The 25,169-nt window shown below is 47.2% G+C and overlaps 2 protein-coding genes and 2 long non-coding RNA genes across 4 annotated transcripts; all 4 read left to right on the forward strand.

Annotated features, from left to right (window-relative positions):
- The first annotated feature begins 5,830 nt into the window (after positions 1-5,830).
- LOC141028001 (uncharacterized) lies at positions 5,831-6,789 on the forward strand. The gene is made up of 2 exons (XR_012190107.1): positions 5,831-6,292; positions 6,401-6,789. It is a non-coding gene; the product is annotated as an uncharacterized lncRNA (long non-coding RNA).
- A 172-nt stretch (positions 6,790-6,961) lies between these two features.
- Positions 6,962-10,608, forward strand: LOC109769415 (uncharacterized). Its single transcript, XR_002234305.4, has 6 exons — positions 6,962-7,108; positions 7,204-7,232; positions 8,683-9,061; positions 9,157-9,219; positions 9,530-9,645; positions 10,204-10,608. It is a non-coding gene; the product is annotated as an uncharacterized lncRNA (long non-coding RNA).
- A 304-nt stretch (positions 10,609-10,912) lies between these two features.
- LOC141026981 (protein FAR1-RELATED SEQUENCE 5-like) lies at positions 10,913-11,838 on the forward strand. The gene is made up of 2 exons (XM_073503889.1): positions 10,913-11,180; positions 11,273-11,838. The coding sequence occupies exons 1-2, from the start codon at positions 10,913-10,915 to the stop codon at positions 11,836-11,838; spliced, it is 834 nt and encodes a 277-aa protein (XP_073359990.1).
- A 588-nt stretch (positions 11,839-12,426) lies between these two features.
- Positions 12,427-13,128, forward strand: LOC141026982 (uncharacterized). The gene has a single exon (XM_073503890.1). The coding sequence runs from the start codon at positions 12,427-12,429 to the stop codon at positions 13,126-13,128; it is 702 nt and encodes a 233-aa protein (XP_073359991.1).
- Positions 13,129-25,169: the final 12,041 nt, after the last annotated feature.

The following is a 25,169-nucleotide window of genomic DNA, read 5'->3' on the forward strand; positions in this document are numbered from 1 at the left end:
ATACTTAGCGGACAAGAAGAAGGCCGGCAACACCAAAGGTATATGTGATATACATGTAATTGATGTGTACCTTACCAGTACTCGTAGTAGCTCCTGGGTATTTGATACCGGTGCGGTTGCTCATATTTGTAACTCAAAACAGGAACTACGGAATAAACGGAGACTGGCAAAGGACGAGGTGACGATGCGCGTCGGGAATGGTTCCAAGGTCGATGTGATCGCCGTCGGCACGCTACCTCTGCACCTACCCACGGGATTGGTTTTAAACCTCAATAATTGTTATTTAGTGCCAGCTTTGAGCATGAACATTGTGTCTGGATCTCGTTTAATTCGAGATGGCTACTCATTTAAATCCGAGAATAATGGTTGTTCTATTTATTTGAGAGATATGTTTTATGGTCATGCCCCGCTAGTCAATGGTTTATTTTTGATGAATCTCGAACGTGATGTTACACATGTTCATAGTGTGAATACCAAAAGATGTAAAGTTGATAACGATAGTCCCACATACTTGTGGCACTGCCGCCTTGGTCACATTGGTGTCAAGCGCATGAAGAAGCTCCATGCAAATGGACTTTTGGAGTCTCTTGATTACGAATCATTTGACACGTGCGAACCATGCCTCATGGGTAAGATGACCAAGACTCCGTTCTCCGGAACAATGGAGCGAGCAACCAACTTATTGGAAATCATACATACCGATGTGTGTGGCCCAATGAGTGTTGAGGCTCGCGGAGGATATCGTTATGTTCTCACTCTCACTGATGATTTAACTAGATATGGGTATGTCTACCTAATGAAACACAAGTCTGAAACCTTTGAAAAGTTCAAGGAATTTCAGAGTGAAGTTGAGAATCAACGTGACAGGAGAATAAAATTCCTATGATCAGATCGTGGTGGAGAATATTTAAGTCACGAGTTTGGTGCACACTTAAGGAAATGTGGAATAGTTTCACAACTCACGCCGCCTGGAACACCTCAGAGAAATGGTGTGTCCGAACGTCGTAATCGCACTCTATTGGATATGGTGCTATCTATGATGTCTCTTACCGATTTACCGCTCTCATTTTGGGGTTATGCTTTAGAGACTGCCGCATTCACTTTAAATAGGGCTCCGTCGAAATCCGTTGAGACGACACCGTATGAATTATGGCTTGGGAAGAAACCTAAGCTGTCGTTTCTAAAAGTTTGGGATGCGATGCTTATGTCAAGAAACTTCAACCTGAAAAGCTCGAACCCAAGTCGGAAAAATGCGTCTTCATAGGATACCCTAAGGAAACTATTGGGTATACCTTCTACCTCAGATCCGAAGGCAAGATCTTCGTTGCCAAGAACGGGTCCTTTCTGGAGAAGGAGTTTCTCTCGAAAGAATTGAGTGGGAGGAAAGTGGAACTTGATGAGGTGATAGTCACCCCTTCCGAACCGGAAAGTAGCGCAGCGCGGGAAAATGTTCCTGTGGTGCCTACACCGACTGGGGAGGAAGTTAATGATGATGATCATGAAGCTTCGGATCAAGTTACTGAACTTCGTAGGTCCACAAGGACACGTTCCGCACCAGAGTGGTACGGCAACCCTGTCCTGGAAATTATGTTGTTAGACAACAGTGAACCTTCGAACTATGAAGAAGTGATGGCGGGCCCGGATTCCGACAAATGGCTAGAAGCCGTGAAATCCGAGATAGAATCCATGTATGAAAACAAAGTATGGACTTTGACTGACTTGCCCGATGAGCGGCGAGCCATAGAAAACAAATGATCTTTAAGAAGAAGACGGACGCAGATGGTAATGTGACCATCTACAAAGCTCGACTTGTCGCTAAGGGTTATCGACAAGTTCAAGGGGTTGACTACGAAGAGACTTTCTCACCCGTAGCGAAGCTGAAGTCCGTCCGAATCATGTTAGCAATTGCCGCATACTATGATTATGAGATATGGCAGATGGACGTCAAAACGGCATTCCTTAACGGCTTCCTTAAGGAAGAGTTGTATATGATGCAGCCGAAAGGTTTTGTCGATCCTAAGAATGCTAACAAAGTGTGCAAGCTCCAGCACTCAATCTATGGGCTGGTGCAAGCATCTCGGAGTTGGAACATTCGCTTTGATGAGATGATCAAAGCGTTTGGGTTTACACAGACTTATGGAGAAGCCTGTGTTTACAAGAAAGTGAGTGGGAGCTCTGTAGCATTTCTCATATTATATGTGGATGACATACTATTGATGGGAAATGATATAGAATTCTTGGAAAGTATAAAGGCCTATTTGAATAAGTGTTTTTCAATGAAGGACCTTGGAGAAGCTGCTTATATATTAGGCATCAAGATCTATAGAGATAGATCAAGACGCCTCATTGGTCTTTCACAGAGTACATACCTTGACAAGATATTGAAGAAGTTCAGTATGGATCAGTCCAAGAAGGGATTCTTGCCTGTATTGCAAGGTGTGCAATTGAGCACGGCTCAATGCCCGACCACGGCAGAAGATATAGAAGAGATGAGTGCCATCCCCTATGCCTCGGCCATAGGGTCTATTATGTATGCCATGCTGTGTTCCAGACCTGATATAAACCTTGCCGTAAGTTTGGTAGGAAGGTACCAAAGTAATCCCGGCAAGGAACACTGGACAGCGGTCAAGAATATCCTGAAGTACCTGAAGAGGACTAAGGATATGTTTCTCGTTTATGGAGGTGACGAAGAGCTCGTCGTAAAGGGTTACGTCGACGCTAGCTTCGACACAGATCTGGATGACTCGAAGTCACAGACCGGATACGTGTATATTTTGAATGGAGGAGTAGTAAGCTGGTGCAGTTGCAAGCAAAGCGTCGTGGCGGGATCTACATGTGAAGCGGAATACATGGCAGCCTCAGAGGCAGCACAGGAAGCAGTCTGGATGAAGGAGTTCATTACCGACCTAGGGGTGATTCCCAATGCGTCGGGCCCGATGACTCTCTTCTGTGACAACACCGGAGCTATTGCCCTTGCGAAGGAGCCCAGGTTTCACAGGAAGACCAGGCATATCAAGCGTCGCTTCAACTCCATTCGTGAAAGTGTTCAAAATGGAGACATAGATATTTGTAAAGTACATACGGACCTGAATGTAGCAGATCCGTTGACTAAACCTCTCCCTAGGGCAAAACATGATCAACACCAGGACGCAATGGGTGTTCGATTCATCACAATGTAACTAGATTATTGACTCTAGTGCAAGTGGGAGACTGTTGGAAATATGCCCTAGAGGCAATAATAAATGGTTATTATTATATTTCTTTGTTCATGGTAATTGTCTATTGTTCATGCTATAATTGTATTGTCCGGAAATCGTAATACATGTGTGAATACATAGACCCCAAAGTGTCCCTAGTAAGCCTCTAGTTGACTAGCTCGTTGATCAACAGATAGTCATGGTTTCCTGACTATGGACATTGGATGTCATTGATAACGGGATCACATCATTAGGAGAATGATGTGATGGAAAAGACCCAATCCTAAGCATAGCATAAAAGATCGTGTAGTTTCGTTTGCTAGAGCTTTTCCAATGTCAAGTATCTTTTCCTTAGACCATGAGATCGTGCAACTCCCGGATACCGTAGGAGTGCTTTGGGTGTGCCAAACGTCACAACGTAACTGGGTGACTATAAAGGTGCATTACGGGTATCTCCGAAAGTGTCTGTTGGGTTGGCACGGATCGAGACTGGGATTTGTCACTCCGTGTGACGGAGAGGTATCTCTGGGCCCACTCGGTAATGCATCATCATAATGAGCTCAATGTGACTAAGGCGTTAGTCACAGGATCATGCATTGCGGTACGAGTAAAGAGACTTGCCGGTAACGAGATTGAACAAGGTATTGGGATACCGACGATCGAATCTCGGGCAAGTAACATACCGATTGACAAAGGGAATTGCATACGGATTGATTGAATCCTCGACACCGTGGTTCATCCGATGAGATCATCGTGGAGCATGTGGGAGCCAACATGGGTATCCAGATCCCGCTGTTGGTTATTGACCGGAGAGGCGTCTCGGTCATGTCTGCATGTCTCCCGAACCCGTAGGGTCTACACACTTAAGGTCCGGTGACGCTAGGGTTGTAGAGATATATGTATGCGGAAACCCGAAAGTTGTTTGGAGTCCCGGATGAGATCCCGGACGTCGCGAGAGGTTCCAGAATGGTCCGGAGGTGAAGAATTATATATAGGAAGTCCAGTTTCGGCCACCGGGAAAGTTTCGGGGGTTACCGGTATTGTACCGGGACCACCGGAAGGGTCCCGGGGGTCCACCGGGTGGGGCCACCTATCCCGGAGGGCCCCGTGGGCTGAAAGTGGAAGGGAACCAGCCCTTAGTGGGCTGGGGCGCCCCCCTTGGGCCTCCCCCATGCGCCTAGGGTTGGGAACCCTAGGGGGGAGCTTCCCCCTTGCCTTGGGGGCAAGGCAACCCCTTCCCCCCTTGGCCGCCGCCCCCCCTTGGAGATCCCATCTCCCAGGGCTGGCGCACCCCCAGGGGCCTATATAAATGGAGGGGGAGGGCAGCAACCTACAGCCTTGGGCGCCTCCCTCCTCCCCTGCAACACCTCTCTCCGTCTCGCAGAAGCTCGGCGAAGCCCTGCCGGAGACCCGCTACATCCACCACCACGCCGTCGTGCTGTTGGATCTCCATCAACCTCTCCTTCCCCCTTGCTGGATCAAGAAGGAGGAGACGTCGCTGCACCGTACGTGTGTTGAACGCGGAGGTGCCGTCCGTTCGGCACTCGGTCATCGGTGATTTGGATCACGGCGAGTACGACTCCGTCATCCACGTTCATTGGAACGCTTCCGCTCGCGATCTACAAGGGTATGTAGATGCACTCCTTTCCCCTCGTTGCTAGTAGACTCCATAGATGCATCTTGGTGAACGTAGGAAAATTTTAAATTATGCTACGATTCCCAACAACAGCCCCCCTCACCATCGACGACCTAGGCCGTCGGCGGAGGGAACCCACCATAGGTCGATGACGGAAGGACTTGGCGGCTGGCAGGATCACCCTTTCTTTCTTCGTGAGGAAGAAAGAAAAGTGATTTGGTTTATCCAAAATTTGGTTTTAACCAATCGTCGTTTGAAAACTGCTCATATACATTTGTAATCCACCATGGGGCTGTACACAACCAATATCATTTTATATTAAATAAAAGAGAAGTGAAGTTAGCGCAGACTGCGGCACGGTGTGCAGTTGCTTCATACATGAGTGTTTGCATGTTTTCTATATCAATTGAGCAAAATGGATCACTTTCCTATTTTTTGGTAGTCTGTTTTTTATTTCGCTTCAGGTTGAATTTTGTGGCCGTCTGATTCTGCATCAATCTCAGTGCCCCCGAGCGTCACATTCTTCCTTTCTTCTGCGCGCGCGTTTGTCTGACTGAGTGTTTCGGGTTATTGGGCCTCCTGCTCATGTGCCTCTTCATGTGCCTCCTTCCACTAGAGCTTCGATGCTGCAGTGTCGTGGCCGTTCAATGCCGCAGGAACGGTCGTGCCGAAGTTTCACTCCCACCAACTGTTTTCGTGCGATAGACAAAATCAAGAAAAGAGCAAAAACTAAGAATCTGAGGTATGATGATTTTTTAGGGGAGTTGAAGAAAAATCCGGTATCAACTGTTTTGCACGGTCTAGAATAGACTTTTTTTAGCTCAAAAATCATAAAATGCGGTTTTGCGGATCTGCAAGAGATGCCGAGCTACTCGAGCAACATAGTGCAAAGGTAGGTCAAAAACGGAAATGATATCCAGCAAACGCCCTTCTGGCCGGCCGATTGGGATGCGCGAATCTTGTTGCATTTTGGTCGCCACGTTTGCCGAGCTGTCTCGTTCGCGCAGAAGTTCAACCCAGCGAACACTCCGCTCGGGGTCTATCACACCCCATCCCCTCCACTCTCCCACCGCATCTCGTCGTCGACTTATCTCTCTCCCCGGCGGTTTTCCGGTGATGCTGCTGCGGCGGCGGCGGGGGCGGGGGCTCTCTCCGGTGGATCCTGTGTACGTACCAGCTACGGCCCGTCGCACTGCCGCGGTGGTGCCGCCCCCATCCCGGATGACCACAATGCCGGGTCCTGGAGTTGCCTGCGATGGGGGCGAGGATGGTGGATCTCGGCGGGGATAGTGGATACGGGGACAGTGGAGGTGGGGGCGGGGGATGCCGTGTCGACGGCCAAGAGGAGGCGGTTGGTGGCCGTGCCGTCCTTGAAGACCGCGACGGCGGCGGCAGGGCGGAGGCCGAGGCGCCATCCAGCGGCTCGCCGTATTCATGGCCCCGGTCCACGCCATGCTCGGTACCATAGCTCACCCTGCCGGAAATGGGAATGGCTCGCACAAAATTGATGTCGTGTATTGGTTGAATCAACTGAACTTTAATTAGCTGATGGTGGTGATTTTTGCAGACATGACGAGGCCAGAAGATACCGGCCTAAGCTCAAACATGAGGAATAGAGACTTAATGGCTTGCAGTGAGATTGGCAGACCTGCTTGTGAGTAATGTTTTGATGGTGCTGAGTGACACGGCAGTCATGTACCTGACGGAGGGAGGCAAGATGCGCCATCACCGTGGCGGGAATGGTTGGTAATCAACAATGTCGACATGGACATAGCTGCAAAGATCGACTGCAATCGTGCCTGATGCAAAATAAGCCTTGCTGCAGCTTGGTTCATATTGCTTGTTTAGCAGTATAGATACTAGAAATCACAATCTTGCTATAGATCTCATAGAACTTCTGGACTATCAGTGTTTTACGACTTGTCTTTTGATGGAGTATAATGTGAATGAGCTGAATGACTTGTCTATAGCATTCCATCCAGTCATTTAAGTTATCTATACATGCTAACACCGAAAATAAGTGAAATCCTGACAATATATGGGCTAAACATGTACATGAACATATAAGAGTATTATGATATTTATCATAGTCACCAGGAATTCTGCAAGTTGTATTGTGTAATGAATATGTAAATACTGAACAATACTCAATGTTCATTACTGCTACAGGCCTAGTCACACACAAAAAGGCTCCACAAAAGTGACTTTACTTTCTTCAGCAATGACTTGCAATTGCAAGATGATCCTTGCAGCTCTGAGCAGCTCACAAACACTAGTAAGCACCTCCAGGGCGAGCTATAATTTGTTCCAGTTCGAAGGATTATTTTTGAACAATTTGTGAATGATATACTTATCTACTTCAAATTGCAGGCTGAGGTCAGCACAATGAAAAAGAGCAGGTCAGTGGCTGATATAAAGAGCTCTATTTTGACATGTCTAGTTACTTCATGTACCAGGCATAAGGCTAGTAGTAGAACTTAACTGATTCATAAGCTCTATCATAGTATCGTATACGAAGCAATCAAGGAGATCATGAGGAGTAAGTATACTTTTGGTCCTTGAGATTCAACACAGCCCTCATGGTTCCCAGGACCAATGTTTGGAGAAGCCATGTAGGAAACAAATGCCCCTAGGTTCGCTTGATACTTGGTTGTTGCTTCTGCCTGATGTCCGTTTGACGCACCTTGGCCTCCAGATTGCAAATTTCCTTCTTCCACCTGAGGTTGAATTTGTCTGATGCGCTTCTGCCAAGGATCTTGTTCCTGATTGATCTGAGCGATCTAATGTGGTGGTGAGATTTTTGCGTGTTTCCTGTGTGGATTAGCAGAGGTTTCTGTGTGCCCCCAAAACCTGTATTTTCTGTGTTGGCGCCAAAACGGAAGCGCCAGGTTTCAGAAAAGGACGCCGATAACTGCCACACGTGTGGTGTATCGGGTGGTTGTACCGCACGCCTCGTGTGGCATGAAGAAGAACCCGCCCGCACGACCGCGTCCGGGCGCGCGCAGCCACAGCCCGCACGTCCGGTGTGTGGCAAAACCGCCCACACGTCCGGGCCAGACGACCGCGCTGCCCGCACGACCCAGCACGCCAGCCGTCCCGGCCTCCTTCCGATCCCCAGTCCGCCCTGCCGCCATTGTCTCCCACCTCTCGATCCCCTACCTCCATCGCCTTCCTTCTCTGGTTGCCATGGCAACCAGAGAGGATCCCTAGCACCTTCCCATCGCTAACCACCCCCCCACCCCAACCCCGCCGTCCCAAGACGACCAGCTAAAAACAGGTGAATCTTCGATCTCCTTCTGTTTCTCGTCCTTCTTATGGCCAGAAATTTGAAATTGCAAATTTGCCAACTAAGAAGGCGGCTGGATCCACGCTATCGGGGCAAAACACCCCACGGATTTGTATGTATTCGCATTTGCCAACCAACATACGCCAGATCTGCCATGAACTATGCTAGAGTTGAGCTAAGATTCTCGGTTGGCTTGGTGCGAGTAGTTGGTAATGAAGGATGCGTAGGAATCACTAAAAATAGGGAGAGAGAGTAGGAATTTGGCATAGGGAGGTAGGAAAAATAATTGCCACTTGTGTCTAACATCAGTTGCCACCTATCGTTGTCGTTAACTGCCACCATGTTATCTTATTGCTTGCCATCCTATTTTGTTGTTTGTTGCCATCGCTTCAAAATGATAGCTGGCATCCAGAATTCAGAAAAGAGAATGGATGTGCATGTCCTACTTGCCATGAGGTGTTGGTTGCCTACGCAAGAAATGTTATGAGATTACCGTGTTATCTTCTACGTGCAAACAACAAGAATGCTTTTTGCGGATTGTTGATGCGTTCTTGTTCATGCAGTGACTACAAACACAGTGGCAGGAAAAGAAAGCAGAAGAATGAATCACGAACATGGCACTGATCCTTGGCTTTCTCAAAGGCCGGAAACGCCACCTTGGGATGCAGCAGAGTACAATCAACTCATTTCTTCAGGGCCGTTGCTGCCACTACTAGAGCACTACGCGGGCATCGATACGATGCATGACAAACAAAGAAGAAACAGTTGCCATGTTCGTGACAATGAAGATGTCATTCTACTTATGTCCTACAATCTAATTTTTAGCAGGTTCGTATGACCAAAACACAATCAGGGGGGCAGCATGGCAAGTTTCGACACAGGGCGCTAACGCTGACAAATGTACGGGCAACCAACTTCAGCTAGCTAATGTGGCAAATCAAGGTAATGCATACGAAAAAGAATCTTACTGTTGTGGATATGAAATTAAACTTGAAATGATGGAAAAAGACTCACGAGTTATGTCGGAAAAATTGTAGGACCTTCATGCAGCACGTGGCATCAGGCGGCAACCATGTACCTGCCATCAACGTCGTACACAGGTGAGTGCATGCAAGTGAAGTTGTGGACAGTGAGGTAGGAGAAAGGAACATATCTGACAGATGAAGTTGCCATGCCTGGACAGCTGAAGTTGCCATGGCTGCACAACTGCAGTTGCCGTAGATGCACAACTGCAGTTGCCATGCCTAGACAACTGCAGTTGCCATGTATAATCAAATGTGACTGCAATGTATAAACAACCGTGGATGACAAAGTGTGAACAAATCTGTGTGGCATGATTGGACCACTACATGTGCCATGTTGAACAAACTACAGTTGACATGCAATGACCAAATGCTACCATGATTGCAGGTTGTTACGGTGGAACCACATCGGCAAACGTCTTATGGCAAGCTTCACAGTTGCAGGAAAGAGCTATTGTAGATAGAGCACAGACCACACAAGATCGACACATGCGGCACAACAAGGTAAAAAAATAATGTGAATCAGAAAGTAGTAATGCATTTGCTTTTGTGGGAATAGCATGTGAGGAAAAGTATATTTGTAACGGTGGTGGTGGAAAAAACAAACAAAAAATGCTACGAAGTGTTCGTGTGCAAAAAGAGTCGTATATTGTCTTCGGGATTTGCCAATTGCTATAAGAGTGGGTGCAACATTCATGATTGTTCACATTTGCCTACTAAGCTCAGGCATAGAATACAAGTTTTGATGCTAGAATATACTGGTTGCCTTGTGTTGGCAACAGTAGTTGCCATGTATGTTGGACTGTAGCTGCCATTGCTATATACTACAAGTTCTGATGCTAAAAGACGTTGGTTGCCATGTGTTGGCAACAGTAGTTGCCATGTTGTTGAACTGCATCTGCCATTACTGGAGAATTACAGTTGCCATGCATGGCCATATGCAGATTCACGGCTTGCTGTGTGACTGATGTCATGCAAAATCACATGCAGTTGTTGTACTCCGTTACGATAAACATGTCGTTCAAGCAAAATCTTACGATCGTACCTGATTTTTTATTGCAGGACCTTCAACTACAATTAACAGCGGCACGGGGACATCTACTGCGGGGAGCTCTGAGTGCATGGAAGACGCGTTCCACCAGCCAGCCAACACTCATGCCACAAACAGTGCCGAGTTAGTGTCGAAAATGGCAATCGTTCCAGCAATGCCGACAAGCACACCTTTGCAGACCAGCATAAGCAACACTCAAGCAGATGAAACAGCCGCCGATACTGAAGTGAATGATGAAACCGGTGACGAAGCACAAGGGGATGAAGATGGTGGGCAATCAGAAATCATAGTACCTCAGGCACCGTATCTTGGGTAGAGATTTGATTCGTTTGAAGATGCAAAGAAATTCTACCAGACATATACAAAGTTCCATGGGTTTGCGGTCAACACCGAATACCATAGGAAAATTAAAAAAACTAACGAGTACAGCAGAGGTGAGATCAGGTGCTACAAGGCACGAAGAAACAAGAAGGGCAAAGGTGATGCGTCTGTCGTTCCGGAACGAAAGAGAGGTATCATTGTCAAGACGGAATGCCCTGTCCGGTGTAAGCTGAACGTAGATGGAGCACAGTGGGTGGTCAATGAATATTTTGACGAGCATAACCACGAGGTAATAAAGAAGTTTGACCTGGTAAAATTTCTAACCGCCCACAGGGATTCACCCCCCTCGAGAAGAAATTCATAAAGATGCTACATGATTGTAACGTCGGTCCATCAAGAATGGTCCAGATACTCTCCCTCATCCACAGCAAAAATGGGACTCTGAGTAGCATGCCCTACATACCAGCGGACGTCACAAACCTAAAGGCAAAGTACCGTAGAGAAAGCAAGTTGGCTGACATAGAAGCCAAGATAGCCTACTTCGATGAGAAAGCGAAAGAAGATCCAGATTTCTTCTACAGGATAAGATTGGACGATGAGGACCGTGTCAGGAACATGTATTGGGTGGATGGTGCTGCAAGAAGAGCCTACAAACATTTCCAAGACTGTATTTCGTTCGACGCGACATATCTCACTAATATGTACAAGATGCCATGCGCTCCATTCATAGGAATAAATAACCACAATCAGTCATTGCAGTTCGGATGCGGCTCGTTCGGAACGAAGACACGGATGGGTACATTTGGCTGTTCAAGACCTTCTTGGAGTGCATGGGTGGACTTGCTCCGATGAACATAATAACAGACCAGGATTTTAGCATGCGTGCAGGCATAGAGGAGGTCTTTCCGTTGGCAGTGCACAGGCACTGCAGGTGGCACATTATAAAGAAGGCTGAGGAGACGCTAGGACCGTTCTTTGCTGACCGTCTAGAGCTGCACAAGGCATTCGAGCTGTGCGTGGACCACAGCTTGACAGTGGAGGAGTTTGAAAGGAGCTGGATGGCTATGATTGAAACATATCAAGTCCAAGACCACGAGACGCTTGCTAGCTTGTGGGAAAAGCGAATGTACTGGGTGCAGGCCTACTTCATGCAGTGCTTCTTCCCGTTTCTGCAGACTACACAGCGCAGTGAGGGGTTCAATGCTGGTTTGAAGCGGTACGTCAGCCCTGGCAACTCATTGCTCCAGTTTGCCAAGCAGTACACCGCTTTGCAACAAAAAATACTGGGGTCCGAGCTACAGCAAGAAGCAAACACCGCGCTCTAGCAGCCAAAATTGCTAACGTTTTATCAATGGAGAGGCAGATGAGCAAGATATACACCAACAAAAATTTTAACAAGTAAGTCAGTTGTGTTACAATCTTGTTTGCACAATCATGGAGGTAGTAGGTGCCATGTAGAATGCAATGCAGTTGAAAAGCTTATTTGAAAATGGTGATTTTTTTTAAAAGTAGCCATTGAGTACAGAGTAACCATGATATGTAGTTGCCATGTTTAATGAACTATAGTTTGCCATGTTTAATGAACTACAGTTTCCATGTTTACTCAACTGCAGTTACCATGTTTAATGAATTGTACTTCCACTGGCCATGATGGTATGGAATGCAAATGCCGAATGAAGTTGTTATGTAGTTGCCATGTTTAGTGAACTGCAGTTACCATGTTTAATGAACTGCAGTTGCCATGTTTACTCAACTGCAGTTGCCATGTTCGATGAACTGTAGTTGCCATGTTTGAACGAACTGTAATTCCATTGGCCACAACAAACAAAAGGTGCTACAAAAAACTTCACACAAGAGTTTAACAAAAACCACACAAAACTTGCAGATTCCAGGAAGAAATAAAGCGTGCCAGCATGTACACGGCTTTCCAGGCGGACGAACATACGTTCAAGGTGTGTTCTATCATGGGCATGTCGGATTCAGAACCTGAAGACCCGGACAAGGGAAGGAACTACTTTGTGAAGGCATCGATAAGCGAAGGCGAATACTACTACCAATGCTGCAAATTCAAACGGGACGGGATTGTGTGCTGTCACATACTAAAAGTAATGGACATGAACGCGGTGACACGAATGCCCCGCCATTTCATAAGGCGGCGATGGACTTGGGACGCTGACAATGCATTGGCGCCGCAAACATCAAACGCAGTTTTGGCCGTGCATGACGAGAGACCAGAGTCAACCATGGAAGCCGTGAGGCACGTTGTGTTGACAAAGAACTATGCTGAACTAATTGATGAAGCATGCAAGAGTGATGAGACAGCAAAGGTCACAGAAAAACACAGGAAGGCCCTCAAAAGAGAGCTTGATGAGATCAAGAAGAGGAAAGCTGAGGAAGCCTTACACAGGTTCCCCCGCACATCAAGTGTGTCTTCATCCACGGGGCCATCATCTGAAAACTCGGAGGTAGGATCTGGAACAGCAAGCACACAAACCCAGGTTAGGAACCCGCCCCATTCCATCATAGAAGGGCGTCCAAAAGAGATAAGATACAAATCAGGACTGGAGATTCAAGCAAAACACAAGAAACCAAAGAAAGGGACGGGCAATCCGTAAGCAACATTGGAGCACTGTGACTTGGTCCATGGTGACATTTTTTTGTAATCTAGATGTTCTAAATTTTGTAAAAATGGAGAGTGACTCTTCAGGGGCATCAGAATGTGAAGCAAAATGCCATGAATGAATAACTGCGGTTGCCACGTGTATGGTACTGAATTTGCCATGTTACTTGAACTGAATCTGCCATGCAATTTCTAATGAATCTGCCATACCATTTCTACTGAATCTGCCATGTCATTCCTACTGAATTTGCCATGTTATTTGTACTGAATCTGCCATGTTAGTTGTAGTTAGTATGCCATGTTAGTTGTACTGACTCTTCATCGCATAGATTTCCATGTTCAGTCAGCGCATTTTAGTCACACATATTGTATTGTGGTGCATACTATGGGGAACAAGTTGAAACGGTCTCGTGCAGCAACTGCACAGGTTACGGCTGCGTGATCAAACTACCATGCCAGCCGATACAGTTAGCAATGAAAAAAAAGAACCAAACAGACAAATGAAGAACGACGATAACTTTCATTAACCGCGTCTGATGAACTACATTTGCCATGTTATCATAGACGCAGTCAAAACACCAAACTGGTACTACCAACGATGAAACGTGTAATAATACTAAAAAACATAAACGTATCTGCTGTCACACCTAAAAAATAGGTTCACATCCACACATATATTATAGAAAATACTCAAATGCGCTAACACACCACCACTACATACTAGGCTACGCGGAGATGCAGCCATAGCATAGTACACGGACATAGTTTTGAAAGAACAAAGGTAATACCTTACATTCCTCGGCAACAGAATGTAAGGTAGGCCTTCGGTATGGAGCACCACGTGATCACTTGTACTTCTTGGCGGCTTTTTTGACAGCTTCCTCTATGAACTCACGTGCATTGGACCGCGTGTTGAAATCTTCATTCATCAACCAGTTCCATGTGTAAATTTTGCGGAGCTCGACGACCATTGCAGCTGTGACGACAGGAACCCGTCGACCTTCCCACTTTGCAAGGTATTCCAACGTGTGAAAGCCGCAGTCGTGCCTAAACAAGAAAAGAATCAGGTTAACTCACAAGAACATAGAGAAAAAAAATCATAAACTTCAAGTCAGAGGTGACAAAAAGAGGGTAAGCATTGGTTTGGAGAACACATGAAGAAAAGATGGGAAAATGCCGGTTTCCTTGCTTCGTAGTCGCCACATACTCAATTGGAAAATGTCTGATCAGGACCTTTGAGTTTTCATAGTGACGGTTCCATGTCTCTTTGAGGTTGTTGATGAAGTATTCAGCATGCGTAGTAAGGTCTGCATCAGCTTCTGAATGCATTGAATCAAGCACCTCAAAACGTTAGTTCTTCAGGTCAAGGCAGATCGCGTAGTGATGACCACACTTGTCGTGTGGGTCGTGTGGTGCAAGCTCCTAGAACATGGGGAACAAGACCTACAAACAAAAAATGAAGGAAAGAAGAAGCAGAGTTCACATTAAGAACAGAAAATGATGTAGTTGGGAAAATGACATGTAAAGATATCACCGATTACACTAACAGGCACATGAGTGACATAAAAGCATCAAGGATCCAAGAAAGGTAGACCAACGTATAATGTTTAGGTACAGTGGGTAATTAGAAGAAGTTGCCATCCATGTATGAACAAAGTTGCCACACATTTTAGTTTGAAGTTGCCACATAGGTTGTATTAAGAAAGCAAAATCAGAAGTCATTTTACATGGCAGCTGTTGCCACATGAAACGGCTGTCGCAAAACAGGGTGTAGCCCACATCTGAAGCATAGCTACTGGCAAAAAAATAACATGGGAGGAAAAACGTGCAAAAAAGGCAAGAGTACTCACACATTTCTTCATTGTGAGCTTGAAATCACCATGCGCAGCAAAATGCTTCCTCAGGATTTTGTGCTGGAAGTCACCATCCCATATTTTGCACGTCACAGTGTACTGCATGATTGTTTTGTCGGGAGACATATCCATATGCCTGTTGATGAAGTCAATCCCACATGCAACTACATTCTTCGACATTTTACCGAGTGGCCTCACAGACTCGGCAAGATCACCCAGGTCAACGTACGTCGCAGCACATTGTATAATCTTGGTTCTGTCCAAACATGAGCTGTATGAAAATGATATAACATGAAAGAATCAGGTCTACTAATTAAAAAAAGAAATAAAAACGTAAACGGAGCATATCTAGAAATAGCAAAAGGATGAATAGTAAAAAGAGCAAAGCAAATGAGAGGTTTATGTGGGTGTGGTCATTACGCTTTCAGCTCCTTCATGTGATTGCTATTGGACCTCGCATTTCCAAAGCGCTTGACAATTTCGTACAGCTGGTTCAGATCCTTTGTGGCCTTGACTTCTGGCTCATAATCATCCGCGGGTGGCCCGTGAACTACCCTACGCTGCCTCACAGAACCAGGGGTGGCACTTCTAATGGTATCCTCAGATACCGACTCAGCAGGCACGTTGGAACTTGATTGGCCCTGACCTTGTGAGGACCTCCTCTGCAATGCTGCCTCCTCAATCCTGCGGTAAGCTTCATCAAGTGATGGCGTAATCTCCTCAGGGGTGGCTGCAAGGGATCAAAAAAGTGGGTTAGCATACCTCAAAAAACAAAACAAATTTAGTGTGAAAGAAAGGTTGCAGAATATGAAATGTAGGCACAGAAAGTAGGGAGTTGCCATGTGCAGGCAACTCCAGTTGCCATGTGCAATGCATTGTAGTTGCCATGTGACAACAACTACAGTTGCCATGTTGTATCAACTGCAGTTGCCATGTGCTTGCAGAATGGAAAATGCAGCAGGGCAACAGAAAAATGTAGGTGACAGCGTGCAAGCAAATCCAGTTGCCATGTCCATCAGATAACATTTGCCATCACAAAAGTGAGAACCCAAAAAAATGCTTGGGACAAAAGTCACACTAAAAAGATGTATACACGAAAATGATAAACACATAAGAAATGTACCTTGCACAATCGGCTCTGCGATCTTCACAGCCTTCCTGCCCTCGACCATTGGATGCGCCATCATTGGGGCCATGCCTGCCGGGAAAGCAAAGGCAACTGGTGAAGGATCTTGCACCACTGGTTCATCTTGACTGCGATTGATGCCAAGGCTATAGCTCGGTGGGGTGAAGGCCATTGGGTGCCTCTCCTGCCTACTGGCCGGACCGCGAACTACTTGCTGGGCAGAATCCAAGGGTGAAAGATCAACAAACATTTCTGCATCGGCCGCTGCAGAATCATCGGGCTTATTCATAGGGCGGGGCGTGCTGTCAGCGGCATCAGTCGCAGCTCTCTTGACAATCTTCTTGTTTGGGCTGTAGGGGACACCAATGTTGACTGGGAGCTTAGAAGTGCACAGATTTAAGCTGGGGTTATCCACTGCGGGGAAAGACGCAGTCTGCTCCGCACGTTCAACTCCGTCAGTCGTGCCCGGCTTGCCACCTGGGTCGGTTGTACTCCGGTCTTCCGTTCTCTCCATAACATTGCTTCTGGCAGGTGGTGGGAACAGTGTGGACGCAGGCACATAACCAGAGTCATCTCTGCTGCTCCTAGCTACAGCCGGCGCGTTGGGTATGTCTACAGATTGCTTGCGGGGGCTACGACGCCTAGGTGGAAGACCAGCTCACGTAACAGTCACCTTGGCAACCTCTGGAGCACCAGAAGCTGGAGCTGTTGTGCCAAGAGTCTCACCTGTGGATGGCATATCATTATGAATTGTCGCCTCAGCCCCTTCTTTCGTGGACGCAGAAGTGCCACCACCCACGTGCTTGGAATCCGTGTCAGATGAGCGGGGATCTTCCTTGCTTAGGTTGATCTAGGGGCCGTCCACTTCAACACTTACTGATCGGGTGGCATGGCTCACAGCAGCTTCCTTCATTGCCAGCAGAGTGGGCAATATTTCAGCAGTCCTGGCAGATACCGACTCGTCACTCCCAGATGTACGAATGCCTGCTGTCGTAGCCTGCACATCTGCAACCGGCGGAGATGGTCGGCCGCTTGCATCAGAGCTAGTTGGAACAGTGGATGGTGCAATAGTAGGTTTGTGCACTGGCGCCTCATGAACGTCTGAGTTGCCACCTGTCGACAGCTTTGAGTGTATGCGTTCGAGTGGGTCTCTGGGGTTCTGCTTGGTCACGCGTGTGGTAGTCTTCTTCACCATGAAAAAAACAAAAAAAACACACGGACATTGTTAGATGAACAACTGATAGTTGCCATGTATGTGGAATAAGAGTTGCCATGTGGCCCAGTTAGCAGTTGCCATGCAGAACAAACATCAGTTGCCATGGTACACATCTTAAAAAATGTAAGAAATGTGTGATGTGCCAGGACTGCCATCTCAAAACTAGGTGTGGATGAGTGCACAAACAGATGGAAAAGCTGGTGGTTGCCATGTAGGTGGAATAAGAGTTGCCATGTTGCCTGGTTAGCAGTTGCCATGCAAAAACAAGCAGGAGTTGCCATGTAGTATAAAGAAAATAGAGCATGGGAGAAACAACAGTTGCAATGTGGGACTGGTGGCTGTAGCCCATGTGGCAAGCTGAACAGCTGCATTGAAAAGCAAAAATATAGAAATATGGCAATGAAAAAGGAACAGGGATAACGTACTTCTTGACTGTCTTCCTCAAATCTGGCAACACGACAGGATCACCGGTGTTGGACGTCGATGTACGAGGAGATGACCTAGTGGAAGGCGTGTCACCAGCAATAGGGGCACCCTTGTTCAATCGAGCAGAAACACGGGGTGGCGTTGGTGCTTGTTTCTTTGTAACTGCTCGTCCACCAGCTGTCGCCTCGCTGCACATATAAGAAAGAGGCAAAAAAAGGTGCCAAGTGTCAGACACGAAAATCGTTGCCACGCTTAGCAAAAACAAATGGAAAACGGGGTTCAGTCTGTTCAAAAGGATAGACAAAACAAAACACTAAAATAGAAGTCAAACCTCCTCCTAGCAGCTAAGGGATCGGTCCTAGGTCTCTTGACAGGAGAGCCCTGCCCAACATCCTCTGGATCCCTTCCCCTCTTGAGGGCGACACCCCCTTGCCTCTCGCAGCTGTCTGTTCTTTGACTTTCTCCGGTGAGGGGACATCTAGTACACCCTTGCCCTTCTTACCACCTGCACGAACGTCGACATGTTCATCATCGTCGCTGTCATGTTGCACGTTCTCCATGTCATCGTCGTCGTCCTTGTCGAGAGCAGCATCTCCATCTAGTTCATCTTGTGTGTCAGGAAGCTCCTGCGAGCTGTTGTAGTCGTACCGACCACGGCAACCAGTTGGCTGATGTGTTCGTTCTGCAACGAATGGAGTGAACTGCCTCGCAACCGCGTCGCTGTCAGAGCCATTAAGGGACGTCCAACCCTCAACCAACTTCCCGAGCAAGCTGGTCATTTCGGATGCAAACTGCCCAATTAGATGCTCAACAGGTGCCCTCGCCTGTGCACGAAACAAGAAGCAGCAGTAACCAACCGTATTAAAGTCACGTGCACAAGATCAAAATAAACCAAACACAACCATAGATATAGATCCTTGATTACCTCAACAGGACAAGACGGAGCTGAGTGCACGTCCATCCACTTTCCAAAGTTTTGAGGCCCACCAAACACGCTGTAGTCTATAGCATGCTCGGCCATCAGCTGGAAAAAACCAAAAAAAAACAGCTAGCATGTAAAGAGAGAAAACAATGAACACTAACTAACAGTTCATGTATTGCAAAAATAAAAAATAAAAAAGAGGTAGAGGATAGAAGTTTCAAAATGGATGGCGGAGTTGCCATGTGGCGTAAGACATGGATACCATGCGCAGACAGCCATGGCTAACAAGGTAGTCATCTCTTGTTAGCCACGGACGGTTGCCGTATGGGGATTTTTTTCATATGTTACGCAGCGTCAAAATTGAAAGAATGTCGTGCAAAGAAAGAAGCCAGAACTAACCTGCAGTTTCCCGTATTTCGTATCAGTTATCTTGTCCGCGGCAAGCACCGCCGTGACAGCATCGTAAGTCCACGCAGAAACAGCAAACTTGTGTGGAGGCGGCAGGCCTCCTATCCCAGTAAAGTCCACAGTGGACAGATCAAGACGATTGACGTACATGAGCTGATGTACAACAATTTAGAATGAAAAAAATATCAGTTGCCATCATGGTATTTTGCAAAAAAGAAGCTAATGTATGTTCCTTCAATCATCAAGTTGGAGGGCATGAAGAAGGAAGGTGTTGCCATGTATGTCTACTAGTTGCCATCTATATGTGTTAGTTGCCATCTAGTTATGTTGGCAGGTGCCATCTAGTTATGTTGGCAGTTGCCATCTTGTTATACTGGTAGTTGCCACAATGTCACCATCATGGTTGCCATGCATTCTCAAGGAGCTAGGAGTGTTTGCAAAAGAGTAGTACAAAAATACCATTAAATGGAGTCGACAACCCTTCTGGTACATCTTGTTTGAGAATGCATCATGCAGGAAGTCCGCAATGAACTTGCACCAATTCATGTTCTTCACTTCTTTCAGTTTTGCCTGCACGACATAAATTTCAGGACAAGAAGTTGCTGCATCAGAAATCAAAAAAGGGAAAACATCAAAAAACTGGCAGTGACTAGCTTACAGATGAAATAGGAGTCAAAAGATTGAAGGAAAAATGAAGGAGTAGAAATAGAGCATTCACCAGGAAGGGGAAGCATTTGTTGCTTGGGCGAAGAGATGTGGTTGACGCAAAAATAGCTGAGATCAGGTACATGAGTAGCTTCATCTAAAAAACTTCGCCATGGGTTTTCATGCCCTCCAGCGAATTTGCCAGCACGGTCGTGTTCGGCATGGATGTCATCCCAGGAAACAAACGGGCAAACAACGTTTCCTCAATCGTATTATTGACCTCATACGGGACTTTGATTTCTCCGCGAGGCACACCCAACGTGCAGAACACGGATTCCTCGTCTAACGGCAGTCTTCCACGTCCCGGAATCACAAATTCCCTGGAGGCGGGCTCGTAAATCTCACCGAGCCAGTCGCATACCGGGTTCACTAGATTCTTGCACCGAGCATCCATCAGAGCCTGCATCCCCAACTCAGCAGCAGCTCCCTAGCTTCTGGTTGTCGATGAATCCCTCGGTCAATATAGTCAGGCGTTCCCGTGAAGCCCTATTGCGATTACGTTTCTTCTTCTGCAAAATAGAGAAATGATCATTTGTTGCCATGTTTCACTATCATGAAGGTTTAGACCCTATCAGACGATTGCAAACTCAACATGACATTCAAAACATATGGGGGAGAGGGGCTGGGGTGGTGGACAGTTACCTCATCGCCGTCTGTTGTCCGTCTAGTTGCGCGATTCTGCCGCGGTAACTCCATGAAATCATCATCATCATCTTGATGATCGCCGCGAGCCATTCTGATGAGGTAAGAACAAAGCAAAATGTCAGGGTGAAAATGAAAGTATGAAGTAAGCAGTTGCCACCTAACAGAATGTACTTGCCACATGGGCTCAATTGAAAGTGGCAAAAAGTTTAGGAAATACCGTATGAACACCCACACCCCCTAGGATTTTCCAACAATAAATGTGGCAACAAAACACATTGGCTTCATTTGAAAACATGTACAGATCATAAGGCACTTGAAACAAAATGTTGAAGTTGCCATGTTAGCACAAGATAGTACGAAAGAAAGGCACAAATCTTCGGCTGCACAAACATATAATGTGGCAACTCACACTCTGTCCTCATACAAAAAATGAGTTGTCATATATTCAAAGGCAAATGTACTAGGTTGAAATTGCCATGTTAAAATGCAAGACAATTCAGAAATTGTTGAAAACATCTACTGAACAACCTGTAATGTGGCAACTCACACACTGACCTCATATTAAAAATGAGTTGCCATGTAGTATGGCCAAATATGTTCAGATATCACAAGTTTGCATGGCAAAACACAAAATTGAGTATATGGTACAGTGAATTTGCCACATTATCCTGCCTACATCATGGCAACAACCATAGTGTGTTAACAGAAATACTTGCCACATGGAAATCATACTTGTGGCAACTGACACAATTGATCAGGAAATTAGTTGCCATCCAGTGCACATAGTAGTCATATATTCAAAGGCAACTGTACTAGGTTGAAATTGCCATGTTAAAATACAAGACAATTCAAAAAGTGTTGAAAATACTGAACAACCTGTAATGTGGCAACTCACACACTGACCTCATATTAAAAAATGAGTTGCCATGTAATACGGTCAAATATGTTCAGATATCACAAGTCAGCATGGCAAAACACAAAATTGAGTCTATTGTACAGTGAATTTGCCACATTATCCTGCCTATATCATGGCAACAGCCTTAGTGTGTTAACAGAAATACTTGCCGCATGGAAATCATACTGTGTGGCAACTGACACATTTGATCAGGAAATTAGTTGCCATCCAGTGCACATAGTTGCTGAAACTGCCATGACTACCTATTTACTACACTTTATCATGCCTACAGCATGGCAAAAGCCATAGTGTGTGCACAAAAATAGTTGCCACATGGAAAACAAATTTGTGGCAACTAACACAGTTGATCAGGGAGTTAGTTGCCATCTAGTGTAGATAGTTACTGAAACTATCATGTCTACCTTCATACCACACTTTGAAAAACAACTACCTAGATCTAGGGTTCATTGGCAACTATCATAACCTGAAATTCGTCAACAAAAAACTTCCTGCACTGATCGCAAATACCATTTCGAGACAAATACTGTAACACCCCCAGTGTCATGCTACAGTAATCCCCTGTTAATGGTACCATGCCATCATGTTACTGTTGCTAATCTTCACTTGATCCAAATCACAATTCAGATTCAAATCCAATCTAAAGTCAAAAATTCATATTTGTCAGACATGAAATCTAGAATGTTCATCTTGTGCCAAATAATTCATCACAAATATTGGTGGTGAACTAACATTTTTGCAAAATGTCTAAGTGCCCTAAACTGGTTAAACAATGGCTAAAACAAATAGATTTAATGCCTTTTTAAATTATAAAAGTGGCGAACTATTTCAAAAGCCTCTCAATCCTTTTTGGTAGTGCCAACTAGTGCAATGCAATTATGTGGCCAAGTCCCCCATTTTACAGAATCCTTTTGGACAGCTCAAATGTTGCAAAGCATTTTCTGTAAAAAGAGAAAAGAAATAGAAATGCAAAGAAAAAAAGAAAAGGAAACCCCCCTGCTCCTGGGCCTAAGGCCACAGAGACAGGCCTAGCCGGCCAGGCCCAGCTCCCCTCCTCGGTCGCTCTCCCCTCCCTCCTGTTCCCCCGGTGCGTGCCGCTACAGTGGCACGTCCCCGCCCGACCTCCTCGCCGGCACCGACGCCGAGAGGGGATAAGGCAGCCCCGACGCCTCGGCCCCCTCGCCTCCCACTCGCCCACTTGCCACTCTCCTCTCCCTCGTCGCTCGCTCTCCCCTCTGTTCTCCACCTCACCGAACGCAGCCGTCTCCGCGCCACTCCGGTCACGCGGCTGGCGGCGTCCCCGCGCCTCCTTTTGGTGACCAGAAGCTCCGCCGACGACCTGTACTCCCTCTCCGACCACGAGCTCGAGCTCGGCGCCACCTCACCGACCGGATCGACGCCGCCTTCCCCGTTCGGTCGCCGCCGTCTTCCTCCACCCTGGCCAGCTCTGCTGCTCCTAATCCATTCGCCGACCTCCATGAGCCGCTCGGTGAGCCACCGCGTTGCTCCCTTCCCTCTCTTTCACGTTCTAGCATGCTCAGTCACCGTCCCCGCGAAGCTGGGCTCCGCCGTCCGCCAGGGCCGGCGAGCTCGTCGCTGCCGTGCCCCGTAGCTTCTTCTGTTGATGCGTGCGTGCTCGTGGCGTTGCGTAGATGCCGCCTGGGGCTATGCCTTGTTCGATCTCGCCGCGCAAACCTGTTTCCATCGTGCCCGAACGACGGCCGCCACCCAGCTCAATGTGGCCGACGACTCCGGCCTCCTCAGCTCCGGCTACTGCCACCCGACGACACGCCACATCGCCCGCGTCCGAAGGAGACAGACCACGCCGCGCAGCACCTGCCTAGCCCTTTCTCCCGAGCCGTAGCACGTCGTAGCCGCTCCGCCGCAAAACTCGTCACCGGCGCCGTTTCCGGCCAAGTCCGCCCGTGCCACCACCACCAATCGACGCGGCGTCGAGTGGCCGTTCGAACGGACCCAGCCGCGTACCGAACTGCGTCGTAAAACGCTATTCCGACGAGGCCCGAGCGGCTCCGCCTCGTTCTAGTGTCGCCGGCAGCGAGACGCCTGCCTCCACCGACGTGGCTTGCCGGGCCCCACCCCTGGCTCACTACCAGTGGGCTCCACGGGCCCTAGTTGACCGGGTTGACGCAGTCAATTGCTGACTGGGCAGCCCAGTGCCATTGACATGCAGGCCCCACCGTATAATTAGGCTAATTAAATGTTTTTACAAATAAAAGGAATTAGTAATCTAGTCTGTCACTGACATGTGGGCCCAACTATTAATTAACCTCTTTTTAGTTAGTTTAAAGTTCTGTTAAGTCCACTGTCTATGACAGGTGGGACCCTACTGGTCAGTTTGACCTGGTCAGCCGTCCTATTGACTGCTGACGTCACAATGATGTCATGTTGACGTAGTAATTCTTTTCTGTCAATTTAATTAATTCCAGAAAATGGTTTAATCTTTGAAAATTCATAGAAAATAAACCGTAGCTCGGATGAAAATGTTTTCTACATGAAAGTTGCTCAGAAAAATCCAACGAATCCGAATAGGTGGTCCGTTCATCTGTCACATGCCCCTAGCATGCTAAACTTGGAACTTTCCCCCTCTTTACTTTGTCCGGAATCCACCTAACGTCGGGAATTCATCCTCAGATGTTTATCCCCTCCGTCTGCAACGTGTAGTACTACATTAGGTCGACCCTAATTCTACTTATCGTCATGTCATGCTTAGCGTTGCATCTGTTTGCTTATATTTACTGTTTCTTCCCCCTCTTCTCTCCGGTAGACCCCGATGCCGATGATGCCCCGGTGATCGACTACGTCGACGACGACCCCTCCTTGCCAGAGCAACCAGGCAAGCCCCCCCTTTGATCATCCCGATATTGCCCATTCCTTTCTCTCATGCTTGCATTAGATTTTTCTACTGTTATTGTTTGCTCCTATTCTGATGCATAGCCTGCTTTTGTAACCTGCTCATTGTTACCTACCTGTTTATCCTAAGCTTCTTAGTATAGGTTGGTTAGTGATCCATCAGTGACCCCCACCTTGTCCTTGTTGCCCCTGCTTCATCATTGAAGACCCGATCAACGGGATCGAAGACCAGGCCCCGGCACCGCACATCACTTTCCCCTTAGTTGCTCGACACTACTGGGTTACTACCGAGTGCCGAGGGTGAGACCTCTACAACACTTCTGATGTTAACCCTGTAGTGTAGCTATTCGGTCGTGGTCATCGGGGGTGATTCCGCCTTAACCACTTCCGATACGACTCTGTCATGCAACCCCTCAAGTGTGAATCTCGGGGGTGGTTCCTCTTACGTCCACCTTCATGATTATATCGAGTGGAATTCACTAGGGGTGATTCCTCGGGTTTTACCCTTGATGTTTGGACACACGGTTACTATGGTTACTATGACTTTACACTGAACCATGTTACTAAAGACGGGTCGGCCCCGAGGGGTACCCGCGTGAGCATTTTTGCGAGTGATGAGGAGTCGGGTTGACCTGGAGGGTGCCCGCGAGATAATTACGAGGCGTGGCCGGGCATTCCTAGCCCTTGCCGCAAGTCCTCGAGACGGGGCGACGGGGTCACATCTTTCGTGAGTCTCTGCTTGTTACCGCGCGTTCCTAATCCACTATGATTTGGATATTTGACCCAAGGGGCCTCTGGCCTGATAGCACTAACCATCACATGGGCATAGTATGTGTGTTCTGCGTCGTATACATCAGTCGAAGCTTAATAGACGTCAGCGACTGAGCGGCGCGCGCCGGGTTGGACTGCGTAAGCACCTGCCTTTTTGAAGGAGGTAGCTAGGTCTGCTCA

This window comes from Aegilops tauschii, chromosome 7 (assembly GCF_002575655.3).
Source record: "Aegilops tauschii subsp. strangulata cultivar AL8/78 chromosome 7, Aet v6.0, whole genome shotgun sequence".
In the NCBI taxonomy this organism is placed as follows: Eukaryota; Viridiplantae; Streptophyta; class Magnoliopsida; order Poales; family Poaceae; genus Aegilops; species Aegilops tauschii.